This window comes from Triticum aestivum, chromosome 7A, assembly GCF_018294505.1.
Source record: "Triticum aestivum cultivar Chinese Spring chromosome 7A, IWGSC CS RefSeq v2.1, whole genome shotgun sequence".
NCBI classification, from domain to species: Eukaryota; Viridiplantae; Streptophyta; class Magnoliopsida; order Poales; family Poaceae; genus Triticum; species Triticum aestivum.
In genome coordinates, this window is record NC_057812.1 from 4,096,966 (window position 1) to 4,115,742 (window position 18,777).

General features: G+C 43.8%; 1 protein-coding gene across 1 annotated transcript; it reads right to left on the minus strand.

Annotated features, from left to right (window-relative positions):
* Positions 1 to 4,066: 4,066 nt before the first annotated feature.
* Positions 4,067 to 7,819, minus strand: LOC123150152 (sucrose:sucrose 1-fructosyltransferase). Its single transcript, XM_044569959.1, has 4 exons — positions 7,341 to 7,819; positions 7,166 to 7,174; positions 6,146 to 7,017; positions 4,067 to 5,028 (listed from the first exon to the last, which is right to left on the minus strand). Exons 1-4 carry the CDS (start codon positions 7,741 to 7,743, stop codon positions 4,327 to 4,329), a joined length of 1,986 nt encoding a protein of 661 aa, XP_044425894.1. The 5' UTR covers positions 7,744 to 7,819; the 3' UTR covers positions 4,067 to 4,326.
* Between the last annotated feature and the right edge of the window lie 10,958 nt (positions 7,820 to 18,777).

The following is an 18,777-nucleotide window of genomic DNA, read 5'->3' on the forward strand; positions in this document are numbered from 1 at the left end:
ATCCTCCCTCCATCAGCAGCCCCACAGACCTGTGTCCTTCATGCAGGCATGTACTAAGCTATCGTCCGTCCATTTTGGGCCCACAACTCAATTATATGATATGCGTGCAGATGCAGAGCCAGTGTCTTCTTCCTTCTATGTACCAACTCATGGATGTATGTCTGTAGTTTGTGCACGCCTACTTTGTAGACAAAATGATATCGGGTTTAGTCAAGTACAAGGTGAAGCTACAGATTAATTAGCCGCTCCGCCGTTGCTGTTGCTTTCATCCATGGGCTCCTCCTCAGTGCTCACCAACCCCACAGCCACAGACCGACCTCACCTCCGCCGTTCATGGAGGCACGTAGCCATCTTCCGGGCCTCGAACTCTTTTTTTTTTTTTTTGCGGGTGTCCGGGCCTCGAACTCAATCATGCAGACTCTGCTTTCATCAAGAAGCTCCATGTGTGCCCGAGTGCGTGGATTTGGCTCTCGGACTCCAGCATTTCGGAAAACTCAACAAATATCCTTGGGGTTCGAAAGATCTAAGAAAAGTGACGTGGATATGCACATTTGGAAGTTTCAAAAGTCCCCAAAAAAACGTGGATATGCGACCCGTCGACCGCGGGAGAGCGACGGAGCAGCCGCCTCCCCCCTCGCCGTCCAACGAGGCGAGTGAAAGCCCAGTCAGTCGTGATGTGGCAGCCAGCATGGTGACAGGTGAGCTCACGGCCTCCGTCGATCCCATTCCATGGCTGGCCTTCCTCTTCACTGACTGGATTTCTTCCACCCAAGTTTGCGTTTGCTGTTGCTTTACCAGAGGACCGTACCGGAATCTCGCCGGTTTGATTCCGGGTGGCTGGCTGTAGCTGGTGGCCGTCGACATGCATCCATGGGCACCAAAAGTGACCCATGGCCCACATGCATGTGTGCCTTTTCCCCAGCAAGGCAGCCAGTTTCCAGGAACGCTCATGTGACGGTGCATCGTGTTCATGTCCAGTGACTGTCTCGAGAGTTCCAACAAGTTAAGTTTTCCTTTGGTGAATCATAAGCTTCATTGATTAATCAACATAAGGATCACACTCAAATTTAAGACATTACACAAGTTTATAGGACGACGCTTGTTTAGCACAAAATTGAGCAGCTTTTTTTTTGCGGTTGAAAATTGAGCAGCTTCATTAATTTTCCCTCTGATCCAAATTAATTGTCGTATAGAAGAAGCTTCCATGGCAAGAGCATGAGCTGCAAATAGACAAAATGAGCCATGATGGCTTTCTCATTCATAAATATCCATACATTTTCCAGAAATGTACCTTGTGACCTTCAAAAAAGAAAAATAAATGTAGCTTGCGTATAAAATGCACATGCGAGAAAAGTGACAGCACAAACCTGATTTTTTTACTCCAAAAACCTTTCAATTTCCGAATGCAGTTGATTAATACCACCACTAATTTAGTTGGTTCAATAATTCAAGCTCGGTAAGAGATCAAGACCTGTTAAAAAGCATGAATAAAATGATTCTTGTTGAATCAATAAAAGAGGTCCACTCCCTCCACCAATTTCCCACACAATGTAGGGTGGTCGGGGTGAACAGATGGCAGCACATCCACATTTGCCGCCGGCAGATGAGCACGAGGATCCGCCCTATAGATATGCATATGCACTCAAATGGCACCATCAGTAAGGAGCTCTATTAGAAAAGAAAGTGTCTAGGCGGCACTTAGGCACACTTAGGCACTAGGCGATGACCAAACACCTCGCCTAGGGCATAAATGAAAGTATAGATAGGGCAAGCAAGGAATTGTGTACCCAAGCGAGAAGTCATGGCATATTGCACTGATATGCTAAATGAGCTATATTCCAATGGCAGTAGCTGGTAGTTACCATATTATGTCCCTAAGTTAATATCGACACACATATAATAACCACAAATTCAACCCGATAGTAAAAACTATATTGCTGCCTAGGCCGCGCCTAGGACGCTTAAGCACCGCCTAGGCACTAGGCGAAGGCCAATCGCCTCGCTTATGCCTATCACTTTTTCCAACCTTGGTAGGGAGGCGATGTCCATAGATCGTCCGCTTGAGACCAAGCTGTAAAGAGGTGCCACTAAGGACCATGCATCCAGGGAGGTTTACGATGCTGGGAAGCATTGCCGCGATTGCTTCAATATGAGATCAGAGCAAAGACTTCTCCCGGGCACAGGTAACTCGGAGAACCCAGTCATAGGTTGGAAGTATAGCTCCACGATCACAACTGCAAAAGAGGTTAGGACGTCAGGATGGCGCCACTGTGGTCGGCTCATACATAGTATGGAGCTGGGGTTTCACCCGGAGCATGTACGAAGTTGTAAACCCGACAAGATGGGGCACTTGACTCCGAGCAACGGTAGCAACGACTCGGAGGGGCAGCCGCGGCCACCACGGATCTCAGGAGGCGGGCCAACGAGTGGGGAGCTGGGAGCCGAGCAATTTCAATGGTTCAAGATAAGTAAGCCAATTGATCATGAATATGCGTTGACAATTTGACGTCGAGAACGTGAAAAGAAAACATGGCTGAAATGAATATTCCATTTTTTTGAGACATGAATGCTTGTATAAAGTTAGTAAAAGAGGCCCGCGCCCTCCACCAATTCCATGAAGGAATCAATTCCATCCCGCGGACAAAAATGGCTTCAATTAAACTTGAAAAATTCCAAGGAGGAAAGCCTTGATTTGATTTGGTGTGATCTGCTGGACAAGTCACTCCACCATGGTTCCTTTCCACATGCAATTGACGAGGCATGAATACGATGTGTATTTCTAAATGAACTAGAGATACGGTGAAAGAGACAGTGAAAGCGATCAAAGAAAACTACTCTTCAGATTTAATTGGCCGGCCAATCGATCGCTAAGTAAATACTTGATTACAAAGCATCATGCATCGACCAACAGGATTAATAAAACTGCAAGTGATCGTGGAGTATTATTGTTTGGGAAAAGCACGCTGCAACTAGGCATATGCGTCCATGCGTCTGGGAGAGTAATTAATTAACTAGAGATTAAGATAATGGGGAAATGGAGCATGCATCCAAGGGACCGTCCATGTTTAACTTGCCAGCTCAGCCAGACATTGATCTTAGGGGGGGGGGGGGGGGGTTACAAAGAAAAAATAAAGCTATTTGGGATGGGTGTGTCTGCTGAGTTCTTTTTTATGTCTTGAATTGTGTTTCAATCAGGATGATAAATATATTCATCTGAAATTTAAGCATGAGTCACCTAGATTATGTTTAACTTGTATTTATGTATATGGTGATATTTATCGTAATGCAGACATAAGCTGCATACGATGTATATGTTGTGAATCACAATGATGTTTTGATAAATACTTCATTATTTGAAACTGATGTGCCAGCAACATGCATGATCATTCAATTTCCGAGTGTAAAAACAAGATTAGGGCCAATGATCAAATTCCTATGGAAGGAAATTAGTCATTGGGAAGTTCAAAGCCGGACTGTGGTGCGACTGTCTCTCATGGCATTAGCGTGGTTTTGAAGTGTCCCTCTTTCTAAGTGATTCAAAAAAAATGTTAGGAAAGCCATGTGATTTTTCATTCAATATCCATAACATAATTTGCTCAATTTTAAATAGGTATTTATATAGTTGCATGGACAATTTTGTTTGATTTTTTTGTTGAATACCTTGAAATACAAGTACAAGACGTAAGTGAAAACAGAAAAAACAAAACCAAAGGAGCTCCCACTTTATAATTAGGTCCAGGAGCCACAAGCCATATTTAGCAAAGTTTGGATGTAAGTAGGCCCTGCTACCAATACGACCCAATGGACCCGTCTAAACTCTAAAGCAGAAACGAGTAGTCGGTACTCAGAATGTTATTTTTTCAAATGCCGTGCAGTCCTGTACTTAACAATTCAGGCGCATAGATTATATGGAGCGACCCGGCATTATTGTAAGTGAAAAAACTCCAAAACAATGTAACTATCTTCTGATGTTTATAAGTACACCATGATGGCTTTCTCTAAAAATACAAAATGTAAAAATTGCATATAAAATGAATAAGAAATTAGACATCACACACTTGATACATTCACTTAAACTTGGTGGCATCCATGCCATTTTCATTCCCCAACAAATTGATTTACATGTGAACAATCATCATCATCATCATTAACATCACAGCCCTGTCATCAACATCATCTAATTCATCTTACTAAACCAAAAACCAGAACGAAGAACAAAAATGAAGTGATAGGCAGAGTCGCTTGTACTCCATCTCCAACTGTCCAAGAGAAAAGGAAGCCACCGACCGAGAACAACCGATCCATAACTTGTTGTAAGTGATCAGTCTAATCGACGACTACCAAGTCGCCGTCTGTGTATATATGGTTGTACGACGAGTCCATATCATGCACTACAAGCTTCTCGGCGGTGACGCTAGTGCCGGTGGCGTTGTTGAACATGTAGACCCCCGCTGCCGCGTAGATGGCCTCGGTAGGGTATGCCCTCGACGTTGCCGTTAACCTTCCGCCCATCGCGAAGCTCTGGACGATTGAGTGGTCCACGAGCACCCTGACGGAGAAATCCTCGCCGTCGAGCACTGGCACCGTGCTACCCACCACTCGCTTCACCACATCACTAGCGTGCGACGACCGCAACTCATCATGGCAGAAGTGAGTCCGAAGACCACCATCGAGGCCCTTGGACACATAGAAGTACACCCCCGTCTGTTCGGTCAGGGCGTGATTGGCAAGGACAAGGAGGCCGAAGGGGCCAAGCGCGCCGCGGGTGGCAGCGCCTCTGCTGGTGGTGCAGTTGTAGCTAACATCGGCCTCGTTGAGGGCCTCAATGGCGGAGGCATCGATGCGGAAGGTTGCCTCGATGTCGAGCTGAGCGGTCTGGTGGAGGGGGAGGAAGGCAACGGAGCCGGCGCCGACGGTGATGCCACTAAGATCGGTGGTGTTGATGCGGAGGGTATTGAGCTCCTCCACCGGCCATTGGATGAGGTTCGTCCGGGTCTTCTCGTCAAGCTCCACTGTCCTCGGAATCGACTGCACGCGCAATACACACCATTAAGTCAGTGGATCCAATAATTCAAAATAGTTAAGCCCATCGTTATGAGTGCACATTCACATCATGAGCTTGAAGAAAAAACATGTCCGAAAATAATTCTTGTTTAATTAATATAAAGGGTCCGACGCCCTCCACCGAATTCCATTAAAGAATCTACCGCATAAACAAAAAGGCTTCACATAAACAACATCAAAGATTTGAAGGAAGAAAGTCTTGATTTGATTTGGTGAGGTTTGTTAGCCGGGACCGAACAAATCGCTCCACGTGCGACTGACCAGGCATGCACATGATGTTTGTCTGTATATGGTTGTTGAGCTACCCTAGAGATGGTGAAATGGGCACTACATCGACAGTGTATTGGCTCTTGGAAGTTTCAACGATATGGTGAAAGTGACCAAAGAAAACTAGTCCTGAAATTCAGCCGCCCGGCCGGCCTATCGATCGATATAAGTAACTAATAATTAACCATCATGCACCTACCTTGAATCATAACTTAGTGAGCTTAATTTTATGACCATACATGAATCATAACCAGTTTTCTTAACGAGACCGATGAAGTACATTGAAATACAAATCTAGTGACGTTAATTTTATCAAGTGAGTAATCCTTGATAAAAAAAAGTTGCAATAATAAAGCAATATATAAATTGAAAGGCAGAGGCCAGTACTATGTGTTTGCCATTTGGTGATGCAAGTTGGCATATGCGTCCATGCTTCCGGGGTAGTAAATTAATTTAGTAATTAACTAGATACCAAATCGAGCGTGCAGCCAAGGACGGGGCCGACCATGTTCTCCGGATCTGAAGCTTTTGACAGCTCAGCTAGATAGCAACCCACAGCCTAGACTAGAGCCGTCCGTTATTAGTTTTTTTTTAGTATTACTACAAAAAAAAAGGACAAACGACACCATGACTGCGACGCCGCACAGCTAGCCATCCTAGTGCTCTATACGCACTGTTGTCACTGGCCCACGGATCCACCCCACCCAGCATTGCAAAACCAACGGTGGAGCTAACGATGACGATCAATGATGATAATCGTAATGTAAAATTAAGACAATCGTGTCAATGTGCTTTAGCGTGGGTGATGCTTTACCTGGAGGTTGGCCCACCCCTTGGTGATGTCGGCGCGCTCCGAGTCGGTCTCGCCGACGTACGCCCACACGACGCGCCGCTTCTTCACGGGGTCGTAGAAGGACTTGGACGCGTAGTACTTGCCCCAGTCGTACCGCAGCCCGACGCCGAGCTCGAGCTCCGTGTCGATCGGCGTCCACTTGTTGGCGGCGGCGTCGAACCGGCCCAGCGAGTACCAGTCGTGCCGGTCGTCGTCGCTGCTCTCCTTGAGCACGTAGAGCACGTCCTCGGCGGTCGAGTTGTACATGTCGCTGGCCTTGCGGCCCCCGCCGACGGCATAGAGGTCGATGCACTCGTACTCGCCGGTGCCCTTGGGGCCGCGGTACATGTACCCCGGCATGAGCTCGTAGCTGATGAAGTCCTTGGTCTTGTACGAGAAGACGATGCCGGAGTGGTCCGAGTCGTTCTTGGAGCCGATGATGGTGCGCCACGTGCCGTCGGACTCGTCGTACCACGCGGTGGTCGGGTCACGGAAGTCCTTCATGCCGATGCCGGGGGGCGGGAACACGACGGGGTTGGCGGGGTGCTTGACCCATTCCCTGAGAAGGGGGTCGCTCGGGTCGGCGGGCTCCGCGAGGCAGGTCACCTGCGCGAAGGTCTCGGTGTTGCCGGTGTAGAGGAGGATGACCTTGCCGTCGGGGAGCACGGTGATGGAGCCGGTGAGGACGCCCTTGATGTCGTACCACTGGTCGGGCACCAAGGCCGGCGGGAGGTGGCGCCAGTGGATGAGGTCCTTGGACACGGCGTGGCCCCACACGATTTGTGGTTCCCAGACGGAGCCCGACGGGTTGTATTGGTAGAAGAAGTGGTACCATCCGCCATAATATACCGGACCTGTCATGGATGCACACAATTTGTTCAGTTAATATATTCCATAGTTTTTTCTTAAAAAGAAGTCAATATACTAGTCCACAGACGATGAATCTATGAACAAGTAAGAATATTCGATCCATGGATTCGTTAGGTGGTGCGTGGCACTGACCGTTGGGATCTGCATGATGTCGCCGGAGAATGCCGCCGCCGGGGAGCAAACAAAACAGGAAGCAGAGGCAACGAGGTCAGTTTCTGGATCAAACCAAGCCGGAGAAAAGAAAAAGAAAAAGAAATCTGGATCTGAAGATTTAATGGAACGGAGAATGAACTGGGGCAGTATATACCGTTCTGGTAGTACTTGTCCGGCTGGAAATGGAAGCCGGTGCGCTGCCACTGCAGCATGGCGTTGCTCCACGGGAACGCGTTGGCGGAGTAGGCCCCCGACGTCTTCTCCGACACGCCGTGCTCCTTGCCCCTGCTCCTCGGGAACTCCGTCGCCGGGGTCGCCGGCACGGAGGAGGCCACAGATTCCCGCCCCGCCCCGCCGGCCCCGAAGACCGCGGCGGCGACGACGAGCGCCACCACGGCCGAGGCGGCCAGCACGGCGGCGCACGCGCGCCACCTCAGGCCGCCGCCGGCCGGCCGCTCCTCGATGCCCTTGGCGTCGGCGGAGGAGGACGGCAGCTGCTCGTAGGCGTACGGCAGCGGCGGCGTGCCGGGGATGAGGATGACGCGAGACGAGTCCATGGCGCCGCCGCTGCTGGCCCGATGATCCCGAGGTAACTCGGTAGATTCTTTTCTGACCGATGGATGGGTGGTGGCTTCAGTGGGGGAGCGGGGGAGATTTATAGCTGGGGTTCGGGGGTAAAGATGGGATTTTTCTTGGGGTGGAACCAGCTGGGGTTTTGCGTAGGGTTTTGGCATCTACCGTCCGTTACAAAACAGAAACACCTCACACTTAGTTTTTGTTTTTGCGATGACACCTCACACTTAGTTGCACATGCTCTTTGTTCTTGTGTTGATGGCAATGAGAAGGCATTGCTCTTGGGCTTCTGCTGGTTTCTTGGAAAAATATCTAGAAACAAGGTGGGCCGCCCCTAGTGGAGATTTCTCAATTGTTCAACGATCCAAAAACTTGATATGTGTAGGCAGTTGTCTCCAATTGCTTTTGGTGTGACCTTCGAACCTCTATCGTTTGATGGCGTGAATTACAAGAGATGGCGTGTGAGGGTAGTTCTTTCACTACTAGGGATAACCTTGTACACAACAGCTTACCATTAGCGCTTTTTAAAAGGAAGCGCTGCTGCTAATTAGCAGTAGCGCTTGAGCAGAGAGAGCGCTACTACTATGCACATAGCAGGAGCGCGGTAGTTAAAAAACACGCTACTACTATAATTAACAGACTGTTGCCGATAGACTAGGTATACTAGTAGCGCTCGTAAACATCGCTACTGCTATTGTACCTAGCAATAGCGTAATCATCATGACTGTCATCATGCCGTCGTGCTGACGAAGCTCTCCCTCAATACTCTGCTGGATCGTGAGTTCGTGGGACGTCACCGAGCTGAACGTGTGCAGATCGCGGAGGTGTCGTACTTTCGGTACTAGGATCGGTCGATCATGAAGACGTACGACTACATCAACCGCGTTGTCATAATGCTTCCGCTTATGGTCTACGAGGATACGTGGACAACACTCTTCCCCTCTCATTGCTATGCATCACCATGATAGATCTTGCGTGTGCGTAGGATTTTTTTTTTTGAAATTACCGCATTCCCCAACAAGACCAGCCAAATCCCCATGTCAATGATGATGTAGATGTTATGATAGTTGTAGTAGAGTAGTAGCTACATGAGTGGCCTTTGTTTGCAGGGAACACCTCACAATGACCTATGTTTTTCCGGAGTGTTGATTAATTTCCATTCCAGCAAATTTCAGGCGCTCGATATATGTCCTTATTAGAAAAAGTCATGCCAGATTTTTTCGTAAATTTTGGAATGACTTGTGCTAGAATATGTAGAAAATATCGAGTGGCCCGGATTTTGTAGAAAGATAATTAAACAACATTTCAGGTTGACTTTAAGTCTGTCGGGGCTCCATAATGACACTCAACAAATGAGTGAGGGAGAAAGTCTGCACCATATATGAGAGAAGAAGAATCCCGGCTATTGTCGTGGGGGGTCGTTTCTCCTTCTTCCCCTTGTGCTAGACCTTTGTTGTGCACTAGGGTAAGGAGGAGTAACGACCATCATCGACGGTCGAAAAATCAGTGAGGGAGTGCCCACCATATATATATGAGAGAGGAGGAAGAATCCCAACTATTGTCGTGGGGGTCGTTTCTCCTTCTTTCTGCTAATCAAGACGATGGCATTTGAGTCCTTGTTGATACGCTTCCACTTCTACCTCTATATGAGTTTCTCAAACATATTTATTAAATAATTTATATAGTTTATTTCAAAATATATAGTTGATAGCTTATTTTCATTCTTGAAAAAATGTACGGAAGATGATAGACAGAACCCACTACACTAATGGCACAGAATTAACTTATCAGCAGAAAGATCATCTTATCTCATTTATTAATGATGTTCAGAATTACAATATCAATTATCAAACTCCTGTACATTATGGTTAATACATGCCACTAATGCACGTGTTGAACTACGGTAACATCCATGGAGATGGCATGGTAAAATATTTTACTATTACGACATCCGTGCATCTTTTGCATAAATTCTTCTAAAGCTAAGCTACATTGCTAACTACGGAGTTATTACTATGTTTTTCAACAGAAAATCCTGAAGGATTGTGTGCCTGATCTGATGCTTCCGAAAGGTCGCCTTGATGTTATTAGCTTACGGCCATGTCATCCTAGGCTTCACTACTGTTCATACCAGATTACTAAAACCGATCAAGACATGACAATGAAAGATTGGAAAAAATGTATGGGCAATCATAGGGAGCTACTTGGAAGCAACATTGTGCGAAGCGCAAGAATTGGAGACAGGATAATCTCCATTCTCCATAATGGAGAGTTAGGGCCTATCTTGTTTTATGCTATTTTACCTTAGAGAGGGTAGTAGTAGGTCCTAGCTAGTACCCATGATCATGTGCTAAGAATAATTAAGTAGGGTTGGTTAGATGACTATGATGATGATGAGTATCACTTGTTATTATGATAACGAGTATAAGTTGTATAATGATGATGGGTGGGACTTGTTATTATGATAACGAGTAGAAGTTGTATGATGGTGATGAGTAGGACTTGTTATTATGATAACAATGATGAGTTATTTATTATTATGATGATGCATGATGCTAAGTTGTTATATATGTAAGCATGATGAGTTATTATATATATTGATCAGGTTTGGATTAGTAGTACTTCCGATGTGCACCACATGTTGCCTTCACTTGAATCTAATACACGTTCATTTCACCCACTGATATATATAATTACTAATCATGGTCATAAAATCATATGATGAAAGTACTGTATATAAAACCTATACAAATACAACGACAATAAGCTGCATTTTAAAAAATACATGAAAATTTAGCAGTAGCGCTTTTCAAAAGAAGCGCTACTGCTACTTACTATTATCAGTAGCACTTTTCCCTACCGAGCGCTACTGCTAACTAGGTACAACAGTAGTTCTGAAAAACCAGTGCTACTGCTACCAGTTAGCTGTAGCGCCTTACTGGTAGTGATTGTACAAGCGCTACTGATAGCTATAAAACCAGCGCTACTAGTAGGATTTTCCCTAGTAGTGTTTGGCTAAACACAATGAAATGTTTTCACACATCCAAGGGTAAGCCTCCCCATTTTAGGGTGTGTATTACAAGAGATGGCATGCGAGGGCAGTTCTTTGTTCAGCCATAGTGAACTATTTTCACGCCTCCAAGGGGATCGCTTACTCCTAAACAATAGAAAGCATTCTAGGCTACTAACACACTCTTCAGAGGTGTTATTCTTAGTGTTCCTAGAGACAAGATCGTCGATCCTTTCATGACCATTGTGGTTACTATGGATATGTGGGATGCACTCGAGGGCAAGTTTGGGTCTCGAACATAGGCAATGAGTTCTATGTCATGCAACAATATAATGATGACAAGATGGTTGATGATTGATCCATAGGTGAGCCGGCTCATGAAATATAGTCACTTGCCAAGGAGCTTGAGCATTTCAGTTACCAGGCAAGTTGATTTTCAAAGGCATAATTGCCAAGCTCCCTCCATGGAGGAATTTTGCTGCTACTCTGAAACACAAGAGAGAAGAATTTTCAGTTGTCAATCTCATGAGCACTCTTGATGTGGAAGAGAAGTGAGGGTGAAGAACATGCGTGCTTGATGATACCAAATTCTATGATGTTTGTATGGTTATCTTGTGCCTACACAATAAATTTTGTGGAATTTTACCATGTTCGTGCACTGCTTTGTCGGTTTCCCCCAGGATACGTCTTTTGGAGCAAATGTAATACTACGGAAGGAATCCTCAGAAATTATGGTGGAATCACATCAATCAATGTGATTATCACCACACAAAAAGAATAAAACAAATGGAGGAAGTTGGAGTCCGTGCAGCTCTTCCAGAGCGCAAGACGGTCATCCCCGTAGTCGACTATTTCCATCCCGGCCAATCAGATCGAAAAGCAGATGCATACAGACACCAGAAACACATCCAGAAGGAGAACCCTAACATATGGAATCCATCTGGAGGGGGAATTTGCAAGGTGGAAATAGCCATTTTCACCATAACATGCAATGGGACGACGACATCATCATCACCACCATCAACATCATCTTCATCCATCTTCGCCTTGTGGCAATACTAAAACCCTAGTGGACCATCGTGTGTATTACACGTATGTATCATCCAAGTTTACCATCACCGCTTCCTTGATGTTTGTTATTCTTACGTACGAGTAAACCCTCGAGTTCTCGGGGATACGGATGAACCTTGCTATGTATAGGAGCTGAAACGCCAATAAGGATATCCTATCCTCTGTTGAATGATCTAGTTTAATAAGCTTCGTGCATGTTGTGAAGGGGCCCCACTCAACATTATCGCCAAAAGGCCACAAAGTGTATCACTATCATTGTAAGAGTTCGGCTATGAAGGTAATTCGAGGTGATAGTAAAAGCCTTCATCCCTAGGTTTTATAATTGATAGGGGGAATCATAGAGAACCCTTTGTGAGGCAGCGTCCACAGGGAAACCCTTACTTACCGTAGTTGTAACTTGCAGGAGACTACCTTGGTGGCGTGCATGGCATGAAGTCTACCTAGAGAAGAACGTGTTATGTACCCTGCTCTGCCCAACGTAAACGTCAAGCATGGCTCGAGTATCCAGATAATACTATGTCATTGCATAGGTTGTCTTAGACACATACCAATGGGAATTCGGACTCCCTGAGAACCCTTTACTGCTTTGTCAGTTCATTCCATACTTTTCCTACTATTTTTATTTATTTTTACGCAATTTACTTTAAGTTTGCACTTCATCAAAACTAATATTTATTTCCCGCCCTCACTTTGCTTTGAGTCTGCAATCACTTGCATGCACAATTCTATAAGTCACTACAGGAGACAAAAACTCAATTCCAGTGCTCCCTGTGGGACTGATACCCTTACTTCAAAAAATCTACAACTGAACCTTGTGGACTTGCAAGCCATCAGTGCTCCTTTCCATGAGGTGAATTATGGTGCTAATTTGGTACACAAGAAGAATTTCCAGTCCCATAAGTTCGAGAATAAGAATAACTATGAGGGAAAAGTTAAGTTTGAAGGGAAGAACATGACTTCATTGTGCGCCAACTTAAATAATAATAAGAAGGAGACCTTTAAGAATGAAGGAAAATGCAATGTGTGTGGTAAAGAAGGACATTGGGTTTCTGATTGTGTGGAACATTTTGACAAGCGTTGGCATGGGAATGACTGCAAGACCGCTAATGTTGTTATTAGAACTGTTGAGATGAAAGATGTCGGGTATGATAATTTTCCTACCATTCTCTCAGTTTTCCATTTACATGAAACAAGAAAAAAATTATAGATACATTTCGGACATATCATCAACCTTCTCCAATACCGTATGATCCTAGTGTTTTGATTCGAAAGAAGAAATGAGCAACAATGGGTCAACTGAGATATTCTCAAATCGTTAGCTCAATCATATATTTAGCTGGCATTGCGAGGCCTGGCATCTCATTTGCCTTGAGCAAACTAAGATGGTTTGTTTCAACTTGAGGAGATGTTCATTGGCATACTCTTGAATCTTGATAGGTAATGTGTTATCTGAAAGGTATTGTGAATTATGGACTTCACTGTACTGGGTACCCAAGGGTACTTGAGGGTTATAGCGATGCGATCTGGATATAGTGATGTGAACTGGATATCTGATGCTATTTCCTACAAGTGGTTATATGTTTATAGTTTGTAGTGACGTTATTTCCTACAAGTCTTGCAAGAAGGTTATCTTAACGAGGTCAACATTGAAAGCAGAACTCACAACATTAGACACAATAAATATTCAAGTAGAGTGGCTTCTGAGATAGTAAGCCTCTGAAAGCCCGCCACTTATGACCCCGTACGAAAGAGGGGTAACTATTTTTTGGGGGAGCACTCTCGGCCGACTGCTAGGTCTTCCTTAATTGTGGCTACGCACGATGGCTTCCCCAACGATGACCACTTTGTTGACGTTGACGACCTCCTTCGGGACATGGTGAACGACAACGCCGCCTCTTCTTCCACTGCTTATGTATTCCATTAGCAGTAGAAATCCATATGGATGTGATATGTGTCCTTTATGTTCTTGAATGCACGACTAGTTCCATCAATTTGTTACTTGATTTAGTTATCATCTGTATTATGACTATCATGTTTTATACACTGTTTTGCTTAACTATACTTAATGCAAACATGCTCATTTTTCAATATGATCAACCCCGTTTTAAAATTCAGTATGCATTTTGTTACGGAAATTTATAGTATACTCACGTGTGGTCGATGAAAAATGCCGTATACGAGCCAACAAATAACACCAAAATTTTTTATCCACAAAATAGATGCAACGAATTATCTTACTTACTTCCAAAGATTGTCTAGAATTCAGAATCCACACACCTAGAGGATTGCAAATTTTAAACACTAAAATCAGAGGCTAAGTGTCTTATCATATATGCAGCAAAACAGACGCAGCGAATCCACACACCCAGAGCTAGAGAATTACGGATTTGAAACACTAAAAATTCAACTTGCTGGAACTCTTAAGACAGTTACTGGACATCTCCTCTTGGAAACTTGCTGGCGAAAAAAGCGCACTTGCGTGTGGGCTACGGGTCACTTTTGGTTGCTATCGACGCATGTCGATGGCCACCGGCCACCGGAATCAACTGGCGAGATCTCGGTCCTCCAGTGAAGCAACAACAGTACAACAACCAACATGGGTGGAAGAAATTCAGCCCGGAGAAACCTCGCCTGTTGTGATCCTATACGAAAGAGGGGTGATTATGTCTTTGGAGAAGTGCTCTGGCCCGACTGCTAGGTCTTCCTTCATTGTGGCTGCACACGGTGAATTCCCCAATGATGACCACTTTGTCGACATTGACGACCTCCTTCGGGCCATGGTGAACGACGCCCGACGGCCTCTTCTTTCGCCGCACCGTACGTGTTATGTTGGCATTAGTAATCGATATAGATATGATAGTTGTCCTTTATGTTCTCAAGTGCATGACTCTTTTCATCAATTTGTTACTTGATTCGGTCATCATCTTTTTTATGACTACCATGTTTTATATACTGCTTTGCTGAATTAAACTTTAATGCAAATGTGCTCATTTGTTCAACATGATCAACCCCGTTTTAAAAATCAGTATGCATTTTGTCATGAAAATTTTAGTATACACATGTGTGGTCGATGAAAAATGTCGTATGCGAGCCGACAATTCGACCTAATGATAACACCAATTTTTTTATTCACAAAATAGATGCAACGAATTATTTTACTTCCAAAGATGTCGTGTCTAGAATCCAGAATCCACACACCTAGAGAATAACATATTTGAAACACTGAAAGCAGAGGCCTATTATCTCATCATATATGCAGCGAAACAGATGCAGCGAATCCACACACCCAGAGCCAGAAGATTACAGATTTGAAACACTGAATTTTAGCTTGCTGGAACTCTTAAGACAGTCACTAGAGAACCCTTAGTAAGGCCGCGTCCACATGGAAACCCTTAATTACCAGAGTTGTAACCTGCAAGAGGAGACTGACTTGGTGGCATGCGTGGCACGAAGTCTACCTAGAGAAGAACGTGTTCTGTACCCGGCTCTGCCCAGCGTAAACGTCAAGAGTGGATCGAGTATCCACTAATACCATGCCATTGCATAGGTTGCGATAGAAACATACCAATGGGAATTCCGGAATCCGGAATCCCTAAGAACGATTTACTACTCTGTCAGTTCACTCCATACTTTTCCTACTGTTTTATTTCTGATTATGCAATTTAATTTAAGTTCACACTTCACCAAAACAAATATTTATTTTCCGCCCTCACTTTTCTTTGAGTTTACAATCACTTGCAGGCACAAGTCTGTAAGTCACTACAAGAGACAAAAACCCAATTCATGTGTTCCGCGTGGGATCGATACTCTTACTTCGAAAAAGCTACAACTAAACGTTGCAAGTCATCAATGCTCGTTTCCATGAGGGGAATTCTGGTGCTAATTTGGTACATAAGAAGAATTTCCAACCCCACAAGTTTGATGATAAGAAAAACTATGAGGGGAAAGTAAAGTTTGAAGAATAACAAGACCTCACAGTGCGCCAACTTAAAGATGAACAAGAAGGAAACCTTTAAGAAGAAAGGAAAATGCAATGCCTTTGATAAAGAAGGACATTGGGCTTCTAATTGTGTGGAACATTTTGACACGTGTTTGCATGGGAAGGACGGCAATACCGCTAATGTTGTTATTGGAAATGTTGAGATGAAAGATGTCGGGTATGATAAATTTCCTACCATTCTTTCAGTTTGCCATTTACACAAAACAAACAAAAAATGTAGATACATTTCACACGTATCATACACCTTCTCCAATACCTAATGATCCTAGTGTTTTGATTCAAAGAACGAATGATCAACAAGGGATCAGTTGAGATATTGTCAAATCATTAGCTTACTCATGTATTTAGCTGGCATTGCTAGGCCTAGTATCTCGTTTGCCTTGAGCAAACTAAGATGGTTTGTTTCAACTCAGGGAGATGTTCATTGACATACTCTTGATAGGTAATGTGTTATTTGAAAGGTATTGCAAATTATGGACTTCACTATACAGGGTACCCAAGGGTATTTGCGGGTTATAGTGATGCGTACTGGATATTTGATGCTGATAAGCTCAATGCTACAAGTGGTTATGTGTTACAGTTTGTAGAGACGTTATTTCCTGCAAGTCTTGCAAGAAGGTCATCTTAACAAGGTCAACATTGAAAGCAGAACTCGCAGCATTGGACATAACCACTGTTCAAATAGAGTGGCTTTCTAAGACAATAAGCCTCTGAAACCCCACCTCTTGTGATTCTGTATGAAAGAGGGTGATAATATTTTTGGGGGAGCGCTCTCGCTCGATTGCTAGGTCTTCCTTCATTGTGGCTGCACACGATGACTTCCTCAACGATGACCACTTTGTCGACATTGACGACCTCCTTCGGGCCACGCCAAACAACATACCGTACGTGTTCTACTGGCAGTAGTAATCAATATAGATATGATATCTGTCCTTTATTTTAATTTTTGAAACAAGGCAAAATATTTGCCATTTTTATTGATTAAGAGAGAAGTTTTAACAGGTACCCGCAAGGCGGGGGGAAGGGAGTCTATTTTCGCGGCATTACATTACACAGGTGGTGTCGCGCCTGCAAGCGCCCAAATGCGAGCCTTCTCCTATATCCTAGCAGTAACCGTGGTCACCGTGGTGGCGGCATTCCTAAAAACTCTTGAATTGTGCTCATATATTTGTCCTTTATGTTCTCAAGTGCATTACTATTTTCATCAATTTGTTACTTGATTCGGTCATCATCTTTTTTATGATTACCATGTTTTATATACTATTTTGCTGAATTAAACTTTAATGCAAATGTGCTCATTTGTTCAACATGATCAAACCCGTTTTAAAGTTCAATATGCATTTTGTTATGAAAAAATTTGTATACACGTGTGGTCGATGGAAAATGTTGTATACGACCCGACAACTCGACTTGCTAACACCAAATTTTTTTTATTCACAAAACAGATGCAACAAATTATTTTACTTCCAAAGATATTTGTGTCTAGAATGCACATGCCGAGAGAATTACAGATTTGAAAGACAAAAATCAAAGGCATACTGTCTCATCATATATGCAGCAAAACAGATGCAGCAAATCCACACGCCAGAGGATTACAGATTCAAAACACTGAAAATTTAGCATGCTGGAACTATTAGACTAGTCATAGTGGGGAATGACTTAGACTAGTAACATGCGCATGTCACTAGTCTATGTTACTACCTTCATGATGGGTAGTAGTAACATAAGTGTGCTAACATACTCCTATATATCTTCATTTATTGCTTTGTAGACTCATTTTGCATTGAGAAGCGCTATGTGATGGTAACATATTATGTTACTCTATTCAGTTTGTCTAATTCACATCTAGATGTTTTGTAAGGATGTCATATCTAAACTCCCACAAATAACGCAGCAACAAGAAACAAAAAAAGTTGTGACAAAAAAAATAGACCACAAACATAGTGGACATCAGGTTAGATGTGAGCTGTGTCCTAGTAGACAGACCCCTATCCTATTTGCCTCTCTCCTTATTAATTACTTGACACATCATCTTTTTTGTTTTTTTTGAAATAAAACATACTCTTTATTTATTAGTAATAATGGTTACATCGTCTATAAGAAAATTCACAATATCGTTCATAGGTTCCTCAAACCAATCCCTTGTTTCAGAAAATTTAGCTACTCTAGCAATTTCATGAGCTACTTTATTTGCCTTCCTATTACAATGTTCAAATCTAACTAACGGAAAATCAGAAGCCATAAAATAACAATCATCAAACACAGCTGCCGCCGCTCCCGCTGTATGTCCTTCATTCTTCATCGTGTCAATTACTTCCATATTGTCGGAGTTAACAACAAGTCGGTTGCCTCCCGCCTCTTGTGCAAGTAATAACCCAAAACGTAGTGCCATGGCTTCTGCCGTTAAAACATCTGCACACCAATCCATCTTCCAATTCCCTCCAACAATAAATCTTCCTTTATCATCTCTAAATACAGCTCCCGTTGTGCCTCTAAGCATGTCTTGATCGAAAGAAGCATCGACATTTAATTTCACAAAACCTAGAGGGGGTCTCGTCCATCCCTCTATTTTATTTGTTGCCTTGGAGGATTGGGCAATAACATAGTTCGTCGTTATAGCACGGGCTCCCATCGAAATTTGGTATGTATCTTGGGTCTTCCCCTGATGGACTAGAGAACGTCTTTCCCACCATTAATAGCAGGCTGTTACAGCGACCAGTTCGCGAACATTCTGTATGCCCACTGTATATAGCTCATGTTCTGGCATAAAAAGTAGAAATTCAAGTACTGCCTCTCCCGCACGATCGACCGCACAGGCTTTTTTAATGGCTTCGTGCAGTCCCAGTTTCTCCCACACCTCTTTTGCCTTTTGACATAAAAATAATAAGTGTTTAGTATCTTCATGCCCATTCGAACATGATGGGCAGGTGGGCGAAA